At 44.8% G+C, this 17,619-nt stretch overlaps 1 protein-coding gene and 1 long non-coding RNA gene across 16 annotated transcripts in view; one reads left to right on the top strand and one right to left on the bottom strand.

Annotated features, from left to right (window-relative positions):
- LOC307181435 overlaps nt 1-17,619 on the top strand; it is a 2,786,049-nt gene that overhangs the window by 1,723,829 nt on the left and 1,044,601 nt on the right. The window lies entirely within an intron of this gene.
- LOC307181439 (protein-L-isoaspartate O-methyltransferase domain-containing protein 2-like) lies at nt 13,145-14,280 on the bottom strand (the record flags this gene model as incomplete). The annotated part of the gene is made up of 2 exons (XM_079946632.1): nt 14,250-14,280; nt 13,145-13,936 (listed from the first exon to the last, which is right to left on the bottom strand). The coding sequence occupies exon 2, from the start codon at nt 13,904-13,906 to the stop codon at nt 13,145-13,147; it is 762 nt and encodes a 253-aa protein (XP_079802758.1). The 5' UTR covers nt 13,907-13,936; nt 14,250-14,280.

Below are 17,619 nucleotides of genomic sequence, written 5' to 3'. Positions count from 1 at the left end.
CAATTCCAGTCTACCTCCTGAAATGGGTTTCCTGCAATTCTGCCCCACTTTCAAGTCCTCTTGGCAGCCTTACTTCAGTCTATTTTTGGACGATAGCTGTCATTTATAACTCTGCAGGTTTGTGAATTACAGTGCCCCTGAGCTCCTTTCTTCAACTCGCTTTCTTGTGACCTGGCCGCAACACCGCAGGATGGCTTCAGGCCCTAATCTGGTTCCGGCACGGCACGCTGAGCCTTTGGTTATTTCCTCTTCCTGGTGGGAAATGAGAGTTAAATTTGCCCGTCCACACACCTCCAGCTAGTCTCTCATTGGTTCTCGCTATTCCTGTTCATCTTCCGCAGAAATTGCAAACTGGGCCAAACAGGAGGTTAAAGGCGTTGACTCTCCAAGTGGGGAGAGTGTTAGTAAAGCGTCTGGAATGTTGCACCCGAGTACCAGGGTATGAAAACTGAGACATATTTGAACACGTCTCCCGTTCACATGGTTGATCATACTTGGGTTCCACATGCATGTTTTAGCTGAAGGAAGAATACCTTAAACCTGGAGAGTTAAGACCCGTGTAATGGGTACCATGCAATATGACTTCAAAGGTTCTTCATTTGCTCACCGAACCTCTCCAATCCTATCACTGCTGCGTTTATGCCCCTGCACACATGCTTGATTCTCTTTCAGAGACATAGCAATCCATAGGTTTTAAGATACTTACTAGTCAGGTACATTCTTAGGCGTTTAATATGCGGTGTTGAGTCCATTTCGTTGAGCAAGGAGTAGCTCTTGTCTATTCCATATTTGGCTTAAGGAACTTTATCTGTGCTCATTTCAATCTCTGGTTTTATGCAGCAACCCAGCTCACCTTTCCCCTTAAGCAAGCATAAGTTGGTTTTCTAAATTTGAGAACCTGTTCTGTTTTGGAATTCAGTTCCTGTGTAGCCAAGTTTACATTCCGTGTATTACTGATATCTTATGATGTTTCTTTTTCTGTGTGACTTATTTCAGTTAGAATCATCGTACCTGAATCTACTCATTATGCTGCTACGGGCCTGATGACATAGATTTCATTGCTGAGTCATACTGCATTGTACGTAAGTACCACAAGTTCTTTATCCATTTTTCACATTCTGTGATATTGAACTTGTACGGTAAACGAGGTTCTTGTAAACAGAGGCGTCCCAAACTTTGGGGTGGCTGTGTCTTTTTGATTTTAATCTCCCTAAGCTATAGGACCATAAGTCGAACTGCCCTAGGCTCTGTTGCTTTGTTTTTTAGATGTTTCAGGAAACACCATACACTTCTCCCGAGTGGTTGTTGGCAATTTACATCCCGCCCATCAGCATAACAAGGCTCCCAGTTCTCCATGGCCTGTCCTGCCTTTCTGGATTTTACACTTTTTTCAGATGGCCCTTTTGACCGGGGGGAAGTGAGACTTCATTGCAGTGCAGATTTCCTTTGCAAGCTTGCTTGGTTGGCCAAAAAGGGCGTATGCGTTTTTTCCTGAATATATTCAGGAAAAAACGCATACGCCCTTTTTGGCCAAGTGCATCATTGTGGACGTTCTGCCTCTTTTCCTATGCTTTCAATGCAATTCCAGTCTACCTCCTGAAATCGGTTTCCTGCAATTCTGCCCCGCTTTCAAGTCCTCTTGGCAGCCTTACTTCAGTCTATTTTTGGACGATAGCTGTCATTTATAACTCTGCAGGTTTGTGAATTACAGTGCCCCTGAGCTCCTTTCTTCAACTTGCTTTCTTTTGAGCTGGCCGCAACACCGCAGGATGTCTTCAGGCCCTAATCTGGTTCCGGCACGGCACGCTGAGCCTTTGGTTAATTCCTCTTCCTGGTGGGAAATGAGAGTTAAATTTGCCCGTCCAGACACCTCCAGCTAGCCTCTCATTGGTTCTCGCTATTCCTGTTCATCTTCCGCAGAAATTGCAAACTGGGCCAAACAGGAGGTTAAAGGGACTGACTCTCCAAGTGGGGAGAGTGTTAGTAAAGCGTCTGGAATGTTGCACCCGAGTACCAGGGTACGAAAACTGAGACATATTTGAACACGTCTCCCGATCACATGGTTGATCATACTGTAGGTTCCACATGCATGTTTTAGCTGAAGGAAGAATACCTTAAACCTGGGTAGTTGAAACCCGTGGAATGGGTACCATGCAATATGACTTCAAAGGGTCTTCATTTGCTCACGAACCTCTCCAATCCTATCACTGCTGCGTTTATGCCCCTGTACACATGCTTGATTCTCTTTCGGAGACATAGCAATCCATAGGTTTTAAGATACTTACTAGTCAGGTACATTCTTAGGCGTTTTATATGGGGTGTTGCGTCCATTTCGTTGAGCAAGGAGTAGCTCTTGTCTATTCCATATTTGGCTTAAGGAACTTTATCTGTGCTCATTTCAATCTCTGGTTTTATGCAGCACCCCAACTCACCTTTCCCCTTAAGCAAGCATAAGTTGGTTTTCTAAATTTGAGACCCTGTTCTGTTCTGTAATTCAGTTCCTGTGTAGCCAAGTTTCCATTCCGTGTATTACTGATATCTTATGATGTTTCTTTTTCTGTGTGACTTATTTCAGTTAGAATCATCATACCTGAATCCACTCATTGTGCTGCTAAGGGCCTGATGACATAGATTTCATTGCTGAGTGATATTGCTTTGTAAGTAAATACCACAACTTCTTTATCCATTTTTCACTTTCTGCGATGTTGAACTTGTACTGTAAACGAGGTTCTTGTAAACAGAGGCGTCCCAAACTTTGGGGTGGCTGTGTCTTTTTGATTTTAATTTCCCTAAGCTATAGGACCATAAGTGGCAGTGCCCTAGGCTCTGTTGCTTTGTTTTTTAGATGTTTCAGGAAACACCATACACTTCTCCTGAGTGTCTGTTGGTAATTTACATCCCACCCATCAGCATAACAAGGCTCCCAGTTCTCCATGGCCTGTCCTGCCTTTCTGGATTTTACACTTTTTTCAGATGGCCCTTTTGACCGGGGGGAAGTGAGACTTCATTGTAGTGCAGATTTCCTTTGCAAGCTTGCTTGGTTGGCCAAAAAGTGCGTATGCGTTTTTTCCTGAATATATTCAGGAAAAAACGCATACGCCCTTTTTGGCCAAGTGCATCATTGTGGACGTTCTGCCTCTTTTCCTATGCTTTCAATGCAATTCCAGTCTACCTCCTGAAATCGGTTTCCTGCAATTCTGCCCCGCTTTCAAGTCCTCTTGGCAGCCTTACTTCAGTCTATTTTTGGACGATAGCTGTCATTTATAACTCTGCAGGTTTGTGAATTACAGTGCCCCTGAGCTCCTTTCTTCAACTCGCTTTCTTTTGAGCTGGCCGCAACACCGCAGGATGTCTTCAGGCCCTAATATGGTTCCGGCACGGCACGCTGAGCCTTTGGTTAATTCCTCTTCCTGGTGGGAAATGAGAGTTAAATTTGCCCGTCCAGACACCTCCAGCTAGCCTCTCATTGGTTCTCGCTATTCCTGTTCATCTTCCGCAGAAATTGCAAACTGGGCCAAACAGGTTAAAGGGACTGACTCTCCAAGTCGGGAGAGTGTTAGTAAAGCGTCTGGAATGTTGCACCCGAGTACCAGGGTACGAAAACTGGGACATATTTGAACACGTCTCCCGATCACATGGTTGATCATACTCTAGGTTCCACATGCATGTTTTAGCTGAAGGAAGAATACCTAAAACCTGGGTAGTTGAAACCCGTGGAATGGGTACCATGCAATATGATTTCAAAGGTTCTTCATTTGCTCACGAACCTCTCCAATCCTATCACTGCTGCGTTTATGCCCCTGTACACATGCTTGATTCTCTTTCGGAGACATAGCAATCCATAGGTTTTAAGATACTTACTAGTCAGGTACATTCTTAGGCGTTTAATATGGGGTGTTGAGTTCATTTCGTTGAGCAAGGAGTAGCTCTTGTCTATTCCATATTTGGCTTAAGGAACTTTATCTGTGCTCATTTCAATCTCTGGTTTTATGCAGCACCCCAACTCACCTTTACCCTTAAACAAGCATAAGTTGGTTTTCTAAATTTGAGACCCTGTTCTGTTCTGTAATTCAGTTCCTGTGTAGCCAAGTTTACATTCCGTGTATTACTGATATCTTATGATGTTTCTTTTTCTGTGTGACTTATTTCAGTTAGAATCATCATACCTGAATCCACTCATTGTGCTGCTAAGGGCCTGATGACACAGATTTCATTGCTGAGTGATATTGCTTTGTAAGTAAATACCACAACTTCTTTACCCATTTTTCACTTTCTGCGATGTTGAACTTGTACTGTAAACGAGGTTCTTGTAAACAGAGCCATTCCAAACTTTGGGGTGGCTGTGTCTTTTTGATTTTAATTTCCCTAAGCTATAGGACCATAAGTGGAAGTGCCCTAGGTTCTGTTGCTTTGTTTTTTAGATGTTTCAGGAAACACCATACACTTCTCCCGAGTGGTTGTTGGCAATTTACATCCCGCCCATCAGCATAACAAGGCTCCCAGTTCTCCATGGCCTGTCCTGCCTTTCTGGATTTTACACTTTTTTCAGATGGCCCTTTTGACCGGGGGGAAGTGAGACTTCATTGTAGTGCAGATTTCCTTTGCAAGCTTGCTTGGTTGGCCAAAAAGGGCGTATGCGTTTTTTCCTGAATATATTCAGGAAAAAACGCATACGCCCTTTTTGGCCAAGTGCATCATTGTGGACGTTCTGCCTCTTTTCCTATGCTTTCAATGCAATTCCAGTCTACCTCCTGAAATCGGTTTCCTGCAATTCTGCCCCGCTTTCAAGTCCTCTTGGCAGCCTTACTTCAGTCTATTTTTGGACGATAGCTGTCATTTATAACTCTGCAGGTTTGTGAATTACAGTGCCCCTGAGCTCCTTTCTTCAACTCGCTTTCTTGTGACCTGGCCGCAACACCGCAGGATGGCTTCAGGCCCTAATCTGGTTCCGGCCCGGCATGCTGAGCCTTTGGTTAATTCCTCTTCCTGGTGGGAAATGAGAGTTTAATTTGCCCGTCCAGACACCTGCAGCTAGCCTCTCATTCGTTCTCACTATTCCTGTTCATCTTCCGCAGAAATTGCAAACTGGGCCAAACAGGAGGTTAAAGGGACTGACTCTCCAAGTCGGGAGAGTGTTAGTAAAGCGTCTGGAATGTTGCACCCGAATACCAGGGGAGGATAACTGAGACATATTTGAACACGTCTCCCGATCACTTGGTTGATCATACTCTAGGTTCCACATGCAGATTTTAGCTGAAGGAAGAATACCTTAAACCTGGGTAGTTGAAACCCGTGGAATGGGTACCATGCAATATGACTTCAAAGGGTCTTCATTTGCTCACCGAACCTCTCCAATCCTATCACTGCTGCGTTTATGCCCCTGTACACATGCTTGATTCTCTTTCGGAGACATAGCAATCCCTAGGTTTTAAAATACTTACTAGTCAGGTACATTCTTAGGCAGTTAATATGCGGTGTTGAGTCCATTTCTTTGAGCAAGGAGTAGCTCTTGTCTATTCCATATTTGGCTTAAGGAACTTTATCTGTGCTCATTTCAATCTCTGGTTTTATGCAGCACCCCAACTCACCTTTACCCTTAAGCAAGCATAAGTTGGTTTTCTAAATTTGAGACCCTGTTCTGTTCTGTAATTCAGTTCCTGTGTAGCCAAGTTTACATTCCGTGTATTACTGATATCTTATGATGTTTCTTTTTCTGTGTGACTTATTTCAGTTAGAATCATCATACCTGAATCCACTCATTGTGCTTCAAAGGGCCTGATGACACAGAGATCATTGCTGAGTGATATTGCTTTGTAAGTAAATACCACAACTTTTTTATCCATTTTTCACTTTCTGCGATGTTGAACTTGTACTGTAAAGGAGGTTCTTGTAAACAGAGCCGTTCCAAACTTTGGGGTGGCTGTGTCTTTTTGATTTTAAATTCCCTAAGATATAGGACCATAAGTGGAAGTGCCCTAGGCTCTGTTGCTTTGTTTTTTAGATGTTTCAGGAAACACCATACACTTCTCCCGAGCGGTTGTTGGCAATTTACATCCCGCCCTTCAGCATAACAAGGCTCCCAGTTCTCCATGGCCTGTCCTGCCTTTCTGGATTTTACACTTTTTTCAGATGGCCCTTTTGACCGGGGGGAAGTGAGACTTCATTGTAGTGCAGATTTCCTTTGCAAGCTTGCTTGGTTGGCCAAAAAGGGCGTATGCGTTTTTTCCTGAATATATTCAGGAAAAAACGCATACGCCCTGTTTGGCCAAGTGCATCATTGTGGACGTTCTGCCTCTTTTCCTATGCTTTCAATGCAATTCCAGTCTACCTCCTGAAATCGGTTTCCTGCAATTCTGCCCCGCTTTCAAGTCCTCTTGGCAGCCTTACTTCAGTCTATTTTTGGACGATAGCTGTCATTTATAACTCTGCATGTTTGTGAATTACAGTGCCCCTGAGCTCCTTTCTTCACCTCGCTTTCTTTTGAGCTGGCCGCAACACCGCAGGATGGCTTCAGGCCCTAATCTGGTTCCGGCACGGCACGCTGAGCCTTTGGTTATTTCCTCTTCCTGGTGGGAAATGAGAGTTAAATTTGCCCGTCCAGACACCTCCAGCTAGCCTCTCATTGGTTCTCGCTATGCCTGTTCATCTTCCACAGAAATTGGAAACTGCGCCAAACAGGAGGTTAAAGGGACTGACTCTCCAAGTGGGGAGAGTGTTAGTAAAGCGTCTGGAATGTTGCACCCGAGTACCAGGGGAGGAAAACTGAGACATATTTGAACACGTCTCCCGTTCACATGGTTGATCATACTTGGGTTCCACATGCATGTTTTAGCTGAAGGAAGAATACCTTAAACCTGGAGAGTTGAGACCCGTGTAATGGGTACCATGCAATATGACTTCAAAGGGTCTTCATTTGCTCACCGAACCTCTCCAATCCTATCACTGCTGCGTTTATGCCCCTGTACACACGCTTGATTGTCTTTCGGAGACATAGCAATCCATAGGTTTTAAGATACTTACTAGTCAGGTACATTCTTAGGCGTTTAATATGCGGTGTTGAGTCCATTTCGTTGAGCAAGGAGTAGCTCTTGTCTATTCTATATTTGGCTTAAGGAACTTTATCTGTGCTCATTTCAATCTCTGGTTTTATGCAGCACCCCAACTCACCTTTCCCCTTAAGCAAGCATAAGTTGGTTTTCTAAATTTGAGACCCTGTTCTGTTCTGTAATTCAGTTCCTGTGTAGCCAAGTTTACATTCCGTGTATTACTGATATCTTATGATGTTTCTTTTTCTGTGTGACTTATTTCAGTTAGAATCATCGTACCTGAATCCACTCATTATGCTGCTACGCGCCTGATGACATAGATTTCATTGCTGAGTGATACTGCATTGTACGTAAGTACCACAAGTTCTTTATCCATTTTTCACTTTCTGTGATATTGAACTTGTACGGTAAACGAGGTTCTTGTAAACAGAGGCGTTCCAAACTTTGGGGTGGCTGTGTCTTTTTGATTTTAATTTCCCTAAGCTATAGGACCATAAGTGGAAGTGCCCTAGGCTCTGTTGCTTTGTTTTTTAGATGTTTCAGGAAACACCATACACTTCTCCGGAGTGTCTGTTGCTAATTTACATCCCGCCCATCAGCATAACAAGGCTCCCAGTTCTCCATGGCCTGTCCTGCCTTTCTGGATTTTACACTTTTTTCAGATGGCCCTTTTGACCGGGGGGAAGTGAGACTTCATTGTAGTGCAGATTTCCTTTGCAAGCTTGCTTGGTTGGGCAAAAAGGGCGTATGCGTTTTTTCCTGAATATATTCAGGAAAAAACGCATACGCCCTTTTTGGCCAAGTGCATCATTGTGGACGTTCTGCCTCTTTTCCTATGCTTTCAATGCAATTCCAGTCTACCTCCTGAAATCGGTTTCCTGCAATTCTGCCCCGCTTTCAAGTCCTCTTGGCAGCCTTACTTCAGTCTATTTTTGGACGATAGCTGTCATTTATAACTCTGCAGGTTTGTGAATTACAGTGCCCCTGAGCTCCTTTCTTCAACTCGCTTTCTTGTGACCTGGCCGCAACACCGCAGGATGGCTTCAGGCCCTAATCTGGTTCCGGCACGGCACGCTGAGCCTTTGGTTAATTCCTCTTCCTGGTGGGAAATGAGAGTTAAATTTGCCTGTCCAGACACCTCCAGCTAGTCTCTCATTGGTTCTCGCTATTCCTGTTCATCTTCCGCAGAAATTGCAAACTGGGCCAAACAGGAGGTTAAAGGGACTGACTCTCCAAGTCGGGAGACTGTTAGTAAAGCGTCTGGAATGTTGCACCCGAGTACCAGGGTACGAAAACTGAGATATATTTGAACACGTCTCCCGATCACATGGTTGATCATACTCTGGGTTCCACATGCATGTTTTAGCTGAAGGAAGAATACCTTAAACCTGGGTAGTTGAAACCCGTGGAATGGGTACCATGCAATATGACTTCAAAGGGTCTTCATTTGCTCACCGAACATCTCCAATCCTATCACTGCTGCGTTTATGCCCCTGTACACATGCTTGATTCTCTTTCGGAGACATAGCAATCCATAGGTTTTAAGATACTTAGTAGTCAGGTACATTCTTAGGCGTTTAATATGCGGTGTTGAGTCCATTTCGTTGAGCAAGGAGTAGCTCTTGTCTATTCCATATTTGGCTTAAGGAACTTTATCTGTGCTCATTTCAATCTCTGGTTTTATGCAGCACCCCAACTCACCTTTCCCCTTAAGCAAGCATAAGTTGGTTTTCTAAATTTGAGACCCTGTTCTGTTCTGTAATTCAGTTCCTGTGTAGCCAAGTTTCCATTCCGTGTATTACTGATATCTTATGATGTTTCTTTTTCTGTGTGACTTATTTCAGTTAGAATCATCATACCTGAATCCACTCATTGTGCTGCTAAGGGCCTGATGACATAGATTTCATTGCTGAGTGATATTGCTTTGTAAGTAAATACCACAACTTCTTTATCCATTTTTCACTTTCTGCGATGTTGAACTTGTACTGTAAACGAGGTTCTTGTAAACAGAGGCGTCCCAAACTTTGGGGTGGCTGTGTCTTTTTGATTTTAATTTCCCTAAGCTATAGGACCATAAGTGGCAGTGCCCTAGGCTCTGTTGCTTTGTTTTTTAGATGTTTCAGGAAACACCATACACTTCTCCTGAGTGTCTGTTGGTAATTTACATCCCACCCATCAGCATAACAAGGCTCCCAGTTCTCCATGGCCTGTCCTGCCTTTCTGGATTTTACACTTTTTTCAGATGGCCCTTTTGACCGGGGGGAAGTGAGACTTCATTGTAGTGCAGATTTCCTTTGCAAGCTTGCTTGGTTGGCCAAAAAGGGCGTATGCGTTTTTTCCTGAATATATTCAGGAAAAAACGCATACGCCCTTTTTGGCCAAGTGCATCATTGTGGACGTTCTGCCTCTTTTCCTATGCTTTCAATGCAATTCCAGTCTACCTCCTGAAATCGGTTTCCTGCAATTCTGCCCCGCTTTCAAGTCCTCTTGGCAGCCTTACTTCAGTCTATTTTTGGACGATAGCTGTCATTTATAACTCTGCAGGTTTGTGAATTACAGTGCCCCTGAGCTCCTTTCTTCAACTCGCTTTCTTGTGAGCTGGCCGAAACACGGCAGGATGGCTTCAGGCCCTAATCTGGTTCCGGCACGGCATGCTGAGCCTTTGGTTAATTCCTCTTCCTGGTGGGAAATGAGAGTTATATTTGCCCGTCCAGACACCTCCAGCTAGTCTCTCATTGGTTCTCGCTATTCCTGTTCATCTTCCGCAGAAATTGCAAACTGTGCCAAACAGGAGGTTAAAGGGACTGACTCTCTAAGTCGGGAGAGTGTTAGTAAAGCGTCTGGAATGTTGCACCCGAGTACCAGGGTACGAAAACTGAGACATATTTGAACACGTCTCCCAATCACATGGTTGATCATACTCTAGGTTCCACATGCATGTTTTAGCTGAAGGAAGAATACCTTAAACCTGGGTAGTTGAAACCCGTGGAATGGGTACCATGCAATATGACTTCAAAGGGTCTTCATTTGCTCACCGAACCTCTCCAATCCTATCACTGCTGCGTTTATGCCCCTGTACACATGCTTGATTCTCTTTCGGAGACATAGCAATCCATAGGTTTTAAGATACTTACTAGTCAGGTACATTCTTAGGCGTTTAATATGCGGTGTTGAGTCCATTTCGTTGAGCAAGGAGTAGCTCTTGTCTATTCCATATTTGGCTTAAGGAACTTTATCTGTGCTCATTTCAATCTGGTTTTATGCAGCACCCCAACTCACCTTTCCCCTTAAGCAAGCATAAGTTGGTTTTCTAAATTTGAGACCCTGTTCTGTTCTGTAATTCAGTTCCTGTGTAGCCAAGTTTACATTCCGTGTATTACTGATATCTTTTTTTTTTTTTTTGCCGTAACTACCTTTATTGGTATCGATTGTGTATCAGTTCATCAAAACCTTTGTTTCATATTTCTCGCCTTAATCCCCTGAAAGTTCCAGATGGGCAAAAATACTTTTAAATACGCAGCTGGCTTCTTTCTTATGTGCTTAATATTATACATTTGTTGCTTGTTTTGCACATGTCTATGGCTGCACTACTTGCAAGACGAAAGTCACATATAAAAATACAGACTAATCGAAACACAAATGTCAACCATTGTCTAGAATGTGGTTTACAATACAGAGCTTGCAGACAACACAGACTATATATATAAGTCATCTGTCTGAAAACAGAAAGTAGTGTCTCATACTGACTCCGGAGAAAGGTGCTGACACACAGGGAAACTCACTGATGATTCTCCTTTATATTTATTAGATAGATCAATACCAAATTATTTCACATATATTATATTCAATATGTATATATATATATCTTGTAACCAAATTCTGGTTTAAAAGTCACAAACCAACATGTAAATACAAAATGTTAGGAAAGGTTTAACATACATAGGGGAAAACATGTCTTATGCCTCGCAAAGACTTTCTACAATCTAGCATAAAGGCAAATGTGGTTGAAAAAAAAGGAAATCCATATACAATTACAGAAAAACATTTAGTCAAGCCACCTAATATAAAATATTTCAGATATCATGTCCAAAAACGTCCACGTGTTGCAGAGGTCTCTACAAATCAATTAGAATGACGTCAACAAGATCTGCAAACCGAAGTCTTAGCAAGTAAACGTGACTCATGCTTTTCTCTCTGAGACAATGAGGCTTGACGTTCAGTTAAAGGCAGGTAAACACGACTATGAAGAAACCCTTCTTTACAACAGCTTAATGGTACCCATTTAGGGCAATACACCCGCTTTCCCAGCTATGTGTGCATGCAGTGTTCTGTGATAAAATGACTCAGTTACTTTAAAAAAGCATAAATGGCAAAACAAAATAACCAGAACTCCGCGAAGCTGGTAAAACCACAAAGACACTGAAATCCAGCAACTCCTGAGAGGCTGAGAGATCAAATGAATCATAAAATCTGGATGACTCTGATTTGGGGTTTAACTTTGGTTAAAACTGAAAAGTCTGAAAAGAACCAATGTTTTGGAAGAAGCAGTGTCACTTGTAAACATCCTGCCACCTAACTAAAAGGACGGCCTCTTCTTCTAGACCCACGACTTAATAAGACAGGAAGCTCTCAACACACAGCGCTGGAGAAGATGGATTCCACAAGTCAAACTTGAGTGAAACTGTTCTAATGCAATGTACCAAACACGCGTTTGTTCTTAGGAAAAATTACAAAACTAACAAATATTTTTCTCCAGAATTATAAAAGATAAAATCTATGAATCAGTACTGTTATGTGATTACAGAACAATAGCCAACTGAAAAAAAAAACAAAACACCAACCCACAGGCCGTCTACACCGTCCCCAATCCATTTCCTGCAGCCAGTACTTCCCACCTGCTCTGAGGACTGAGCCTTAGACACCGTTGACTGTATTTAAAGTTGAGTCAACAGTACTCTCTGTCTCTGGGGCAAAAGTAATGCAGCTCATTACTTACACACAACACTTGTTTCATTCTTCAGGACTTTCTTTGACGGGATTACTCAATGTTGGTTACTTTAAAGGTAACAAAAGGTGTCAGAAAAAAATGCCTTGGAATTCTTTTGCAATTCCACAAAGACACCTGGCAATCTGATACGTTCATTCCTCTCCCCATCACAATTTTTGTTTTTTAAAATTACAATTGACAACTCACGTAAGATGTAATTAATTTACTTAAAATAAGAGAGGGCTTTTCAATCAAGTATCCACGTTCCAAATAACTAAAACATTTAGTTAAATCTTTTAAATTAATCTTTTAATAAATCTTTAATTACTCGGTGCCAGTAATTAAGAGGTTGATTCCGTAAAATTCAAACTTGCACATAGGCGTGTCCCACTCAGAAAAGATTTCATACACTTAGCAACTTGTGCTTTTTGTCTCACCTTTTATAAGAAACACAGATTAATTTCAACTTCAGTTTTCCTTTCTGATGCAGACACGTGTACCTTGTGTAAGAAACGGTCTCCAGGCCACCTCCACGTGTAGACCTCAGCATTTCCTGAGAGTGTGAAGTCAACCCCTCCTCCAGGAGACTCTCGCCCTTTTGAGACATTCCCCCTTGCACCTTATGTTTGTCAGACTATGTTTACAGAAATCAGATGACTGGATGAAAACTCTACAGGACAGTCAAGGACAGACGAGAAGACGAGATGCAGAGCGGGAGCCCCTTCCTCCTCCAGTGCACCTGCTGCGGGCAGCCCTCCAGGAAGGCTTGGCCTCCTCCCCTGGACCACAGACTTACTTTTCTCTGTAATAAAGCAGGTAGTACTTCAGGGGATCTGGCAGAGGGAGGCTCAGGACCTTCTCACGCAGGAAGTTCACCGGGGGCTCGGGCTTGGTGTCCGGCGGGGTTGTCACCTCTTCTTCTTGCCGCTCGTCTTCCAGGTCTCCGCAGCTGGTGTCATCAGAGGGGTTGGAGAGCCGACTGGCAAACACCTCTTTGTCCAAAAAGACAATCGTTTCCATTCAGCGGCGGCGAACTCTCCTCCGTTTAAACCTGGGAGTGTTCTTCAGTCCGTTCCCGTTTTTGTTCACAGCTTCCTGGTGGATGACCTTCTTAATGGTGCCCCGGATGGCAATGCGCGCCAGGTCCTGGAGGCTGCGAACCGCCAGGGGTGTGGACAAGTCGTGATTCTCCTGACTCCGACTGGCAGGGCTGGACGAGTGGAGCAAAAGACACAGCCAGAATCTTTTTGGTTTCCCAGGCGGAAGGACCCGTCCGAGTTATCTTAGTCAACTTCTCTTCCAGCGGCATGACCAGGACGCCCCCGACTTTGAGGAGGCTCTTCATGTACCCCTCGTGCTGCTTCTGCACGCCTGCCCCGCAGTACACCCGGTCATACTGAGAGCAGCCTGGAGAGATCTCCAGGCAATTGCTGGTGACGAAGGAGGGCTCGCAGAAGTCAAACTTGTCGAAGCTGTCACTCGTCCTGATGAAAAAGTCCAGCTTCTGCTTCGCATACTCTGTCACATCTGAATGGAGTTCCACCCCGTGGTTCACACCAAAAGGACCGAGGATGAGCCCCACCATGGAGCTGAGGTAGCCGGTGCCGCTGCCCAGGTTCAGGAAGGAAAGGCCAGGCTGCAGGTCCAGGGCCTCCATCACCTCCGAATAGATGCACGGAGCAGAGAGGTGGATGTTCCCGTGCTTCCACGCCAGGTCCTTGTACGCGTTCTCCTTAAACTCCTCGAGGTAATAGTCGGCGCGGTCAACAGCTCGGAAGGCCTGCTCCACCAGCTCGGAGCGGATGTACTGCGCCGCCTTCAGATGGTCTATCAGCTCGTCGTTGTCTTCACCAGCACTCACCGCGCCTCCCATCTTCGGGACCGCGCTTACAGAAAGCTGCCGCTGGAGAGACCTCGGGAACCCCCGGAACGCTGGAGGGCGGACCCCCGGGGAGGGGGGAGGGGCGACGGGAGACGCCTGGGACACGGAGGGGTGTTTATGCTTGGGGGTGGGGAACGAGAGGACAGCGGAAGAGGACAGGAAGACGGGGAGAGGAGAATGCGGCCCTGGGGGAGGGTCTGGGAGCCCGGGACCACGGGAAGGGGAGGGGTGGAGAGGAGGGAGAGAGGGGGAGGGGGCCGAGGGGCCGCACCGCCCCCATACCCCGCTGCAGGCCGGGCCGAGGGCGGCGGCGGCGGCGGCGGGGGCTCAGTACCTCCTGGCTCGGCGGGCCCGCGGAATCGGCCGCTGAGCCGCACCTGCAGCTCTTCCGGCGCCACTCGCCAGACCGCCTCCCACTACGCAGCCCCGACCTCCGCCCTACTGATATCTTATGATGTTTCTTTTTCTGTGTGACTTATTTCAGTTAGAATCATCATACCTGAATCCACTCATTGTGCTGCTAAGGGCCTGATGACACAGATTTCATTGCTGAGTGATATTGCTTTGTAAGTAAATACCACAACTTTTTTATCCATTTTTCACTTTCTGCGATGTTGAACTTGTACTGTAAACGAGGTTCTTGTAAACAGAGCCGTTCCAAACTTTGGGGTGGCTGTGTCTTTTTGATTTTAAATTCCCTAAGCTATAGGACCATAAGTGGAAGTGCCCTAGGTTCTGTTGCTTTGTTTTTTAGATGATTCAGGAAACACGATACACTTCTCCCGAGTGGTTTTTGGCAATTTACATCCCGCCCTTCAGCATAACAAGGCTCCCAGTTCTCCATGGCCTGTCCTGCCTTTCTGGATTTTACACTTTTTTCAGATGGCCCTTTTGACCGGGGGGAAGTGAGACTTCATTGTAGTGCAGATTTCCTTTGCAAGCTTGCTTGGTTGGCCAAAAAGGGCGTATGCGTTTTTTCCTGAATATATTCAGGAAAAAACGCATACGGCCTTTTTGGCCAAGTGCATCATTGTGGACGTTCTGCCTCTTTTCCTATGCTTTCAATGCAATTCCAGTCTACCTCCTGAAATCGGTTTCCTGCAATTCTGCCCCGCTTTCAAGTCCTCTTGGCAGGCTTACTTCAGTCTATTTTTGGACGATTGCTGTCATTTATAACTCTGCAGGTTTGTGAATTACAGTGCCCCTGAGCTCCTTTCTTCAACTCGCTTTCTTGTGACCTGGCCGCAACACCGCAGGATGGCTTCAGGCCCTAATCTGGTTTCGGAACGGCACACTGAGCCTTTGGTTAATTCCTCTTCCTGGTGGGAAATGAGAGTTCAATTGGCCCGTCCAGACACCTCCAGCTAGCCTCTCATTGGTTCTCGCTATTCCTGTTCATCTTCCGCAGAAATTGCAAACTGGGCCAAACAGGAGGTTAAAGGTGCTGACTCTCCAAGTGGGGAGAGTGTTAGTAAAGCGTCTGGAATGTTGCACCCGAGTACCAGGGGAGGAAAACTGAGACATATTTGAACACGTCTCCCGTTCACATGGTTGATCATACTTGGGTTCCACATGCATGTTTTAGCTGAAGGAAGAATACCTTAAACCTGGAGAGTTGAGACCCGTGTAATGGGTACCATGCAATATGACTTCAAAGGGTCTTCATTTGCTCACCGAACCTCTCCAATCCTATCACTGCTGCGTTTATGCCCCTGTACACACGCTTGATTCTCTTTTGGAGACATAGAAATCCATAGGTTTTAAGATACTTATTAGTCAGGTACATTCTTCGGTGTTTAATATGGGGTGTTGAGTCCATTTCGTTGAGCAAGGAGTAGCTCTTGTCTATTCCATATTTGACTTAAGGAATTTATCTGTGCTCATTTCAATCTCTGGTTTTATGCAGCACCCCAACTCACCTTTCCCCTTAAGCAAGCATAAGTTGGTTTTCTAAATTTGAGACCCTGTTCTGTTTTGGAATTCAGTTCCTGTGTAGCCAAGTTTACATTCCGTGTATTAGTGATATCTTATGATGTTTCTTTTTCTGTGTGACTTATTTCAGTTAGAATCATCGTACCTGAATCCACTCATTATGCTGCTACGGGCCTGATGACATAGATTTCATTGCTGAGTGATACTGCATTGTACGTAAGTACCACAAGTTCTTTATCCATTTTTCACTTTCTGTGATATTGAACTTGTACGGTAAACGAGGTTGTTGTAAACAGAAGCGTCCCAAACTTTGGGGTGGCTGTGTCTTTTTGATTTTAATTTCCCTAAGCTATAGGACCATAAGTGGAAGTGCCCTAGGCTCTGTTGCTTTGTTTTTTAGATGTTTCAGGAAACACCATACACTTCTCCCGAGTGTCTGTTGGCAATTTACATCCCGCCCATCAGCATAACAAGGCTCCCAGTTCTCCATGGCCTGTCCTGCCTTTCTGGATTTTACACTTTTTTCAGATGGCCCTTTTGACCGGGGGGAAGTGAGACTTCATTGTAGTGCAGATTTCCTTTGCAAGCTTGCTTGGTTGGCCAAAAAGGGCGTATGCGTTTTTTCCTGAATATATTCAGGAAAAAACGCATACGCCCTTTTTGGCCAAGTGCATCATTGTGGACGTTCTGCCTCTTTTCCTATGCTTTCAATGCAATTCCAGTCTACCTCCTGAAATCGGTTTCCTGCAATTCTGCCCTGCTTTCAAGTCCTCTTGGCAGCCTTACTTCAGTCTATTTTTGGACGATAGCTGTCATTTATAACTCTGCAGGTTTGTGAATTACAGTGTCCCTGAGCTCCTTTCTTCAACTCGCTTTCTTGTGAGCTGGCCGCAACACCGCAGGATGGCTTCAGGCCCTAATCTGGTTCCGGCACGGCATGCTGAGCCTTTGGTTATTTCCTCTTCCTGGTGGGAAATGAGAGTTAAATTTGCCCGTCCAGACACCTCCAGCTAGTCTCTCATTGGTTCTCGCTATTCCTGTTCATCTTCCGCAGAAATTGCAAACTGGGCCAAACAGGAGGTTAAAGGGACTGACTCTCCAAGTGGGGAGAGTGTTAGTAAAGGGTCTGGAATGTTGCACCCGAGTACCAGGGGAGGAAAACTGAGACATATTTGAACACGTCTCCCGTTCACACGGTTGATCATACTCTGGGTTCCACATGCATGTTTTAGCTGAAGGAAGAATACCTTAAACCTGGAGAGTTGAGACCCGTGGAATGGGTACCATGCAATATGACTTCAAAGGGTCTTCATTTGCTCACCGAACCTCTCCAATCCTATCACTGCTGCGTTTATGCCCCTGTACACACGCTTGATTCTCTTTTGGAGACATAGCAATCCATAGGTTTTAAGATACTTACTAGTCAGGTACATTCTTAGGCGTTTAATATGGGGTGTTGAGTCCATTTCATTGAGCAAGGAGTAGCTCTTGTCTATTCCATATTTGGCTTAAGGAACTTTATCTGTGCTCATTTCAATCTCTGGTTTTATGCAGCACCCCAACTCACCTTTCCCCTTAAGCAAGCATAAGTTGGTTTTCTAAATTTGCGACCCTGTTCTGTTTTGGAATTCAGTTCCTGTGTAGCCAGGTTTACATTCCGTGTATTAGTGATATCTTATGATGTTTCTTTTTCTGTGTGACTTATTTCAGTTAGAATCATCGTACCTGAATCCACTCATTGTGCTGCTAAGCGCCTGATGACACAGATTTCA

Source organism: Stenella coeruleoalba (assembly GCF_951394435.1).
Source record: "Stenella coeruleoalba genome assembly, contig: scaffold_29, whole genome shotgun sequence".
In the NCBI taxonomy this organism is placed as follows: domain Eukaryota; kingdom Metazoa; phylum Chordata; class Mammalia; order Artiodactyla; family Delphinidae; genus Stenella; species Stenella coeruleoalba.
Note: the sequence above shows the minus strand (reverse complement) of the source record. Positions and strands in the feature narration are given on the sequence as shown.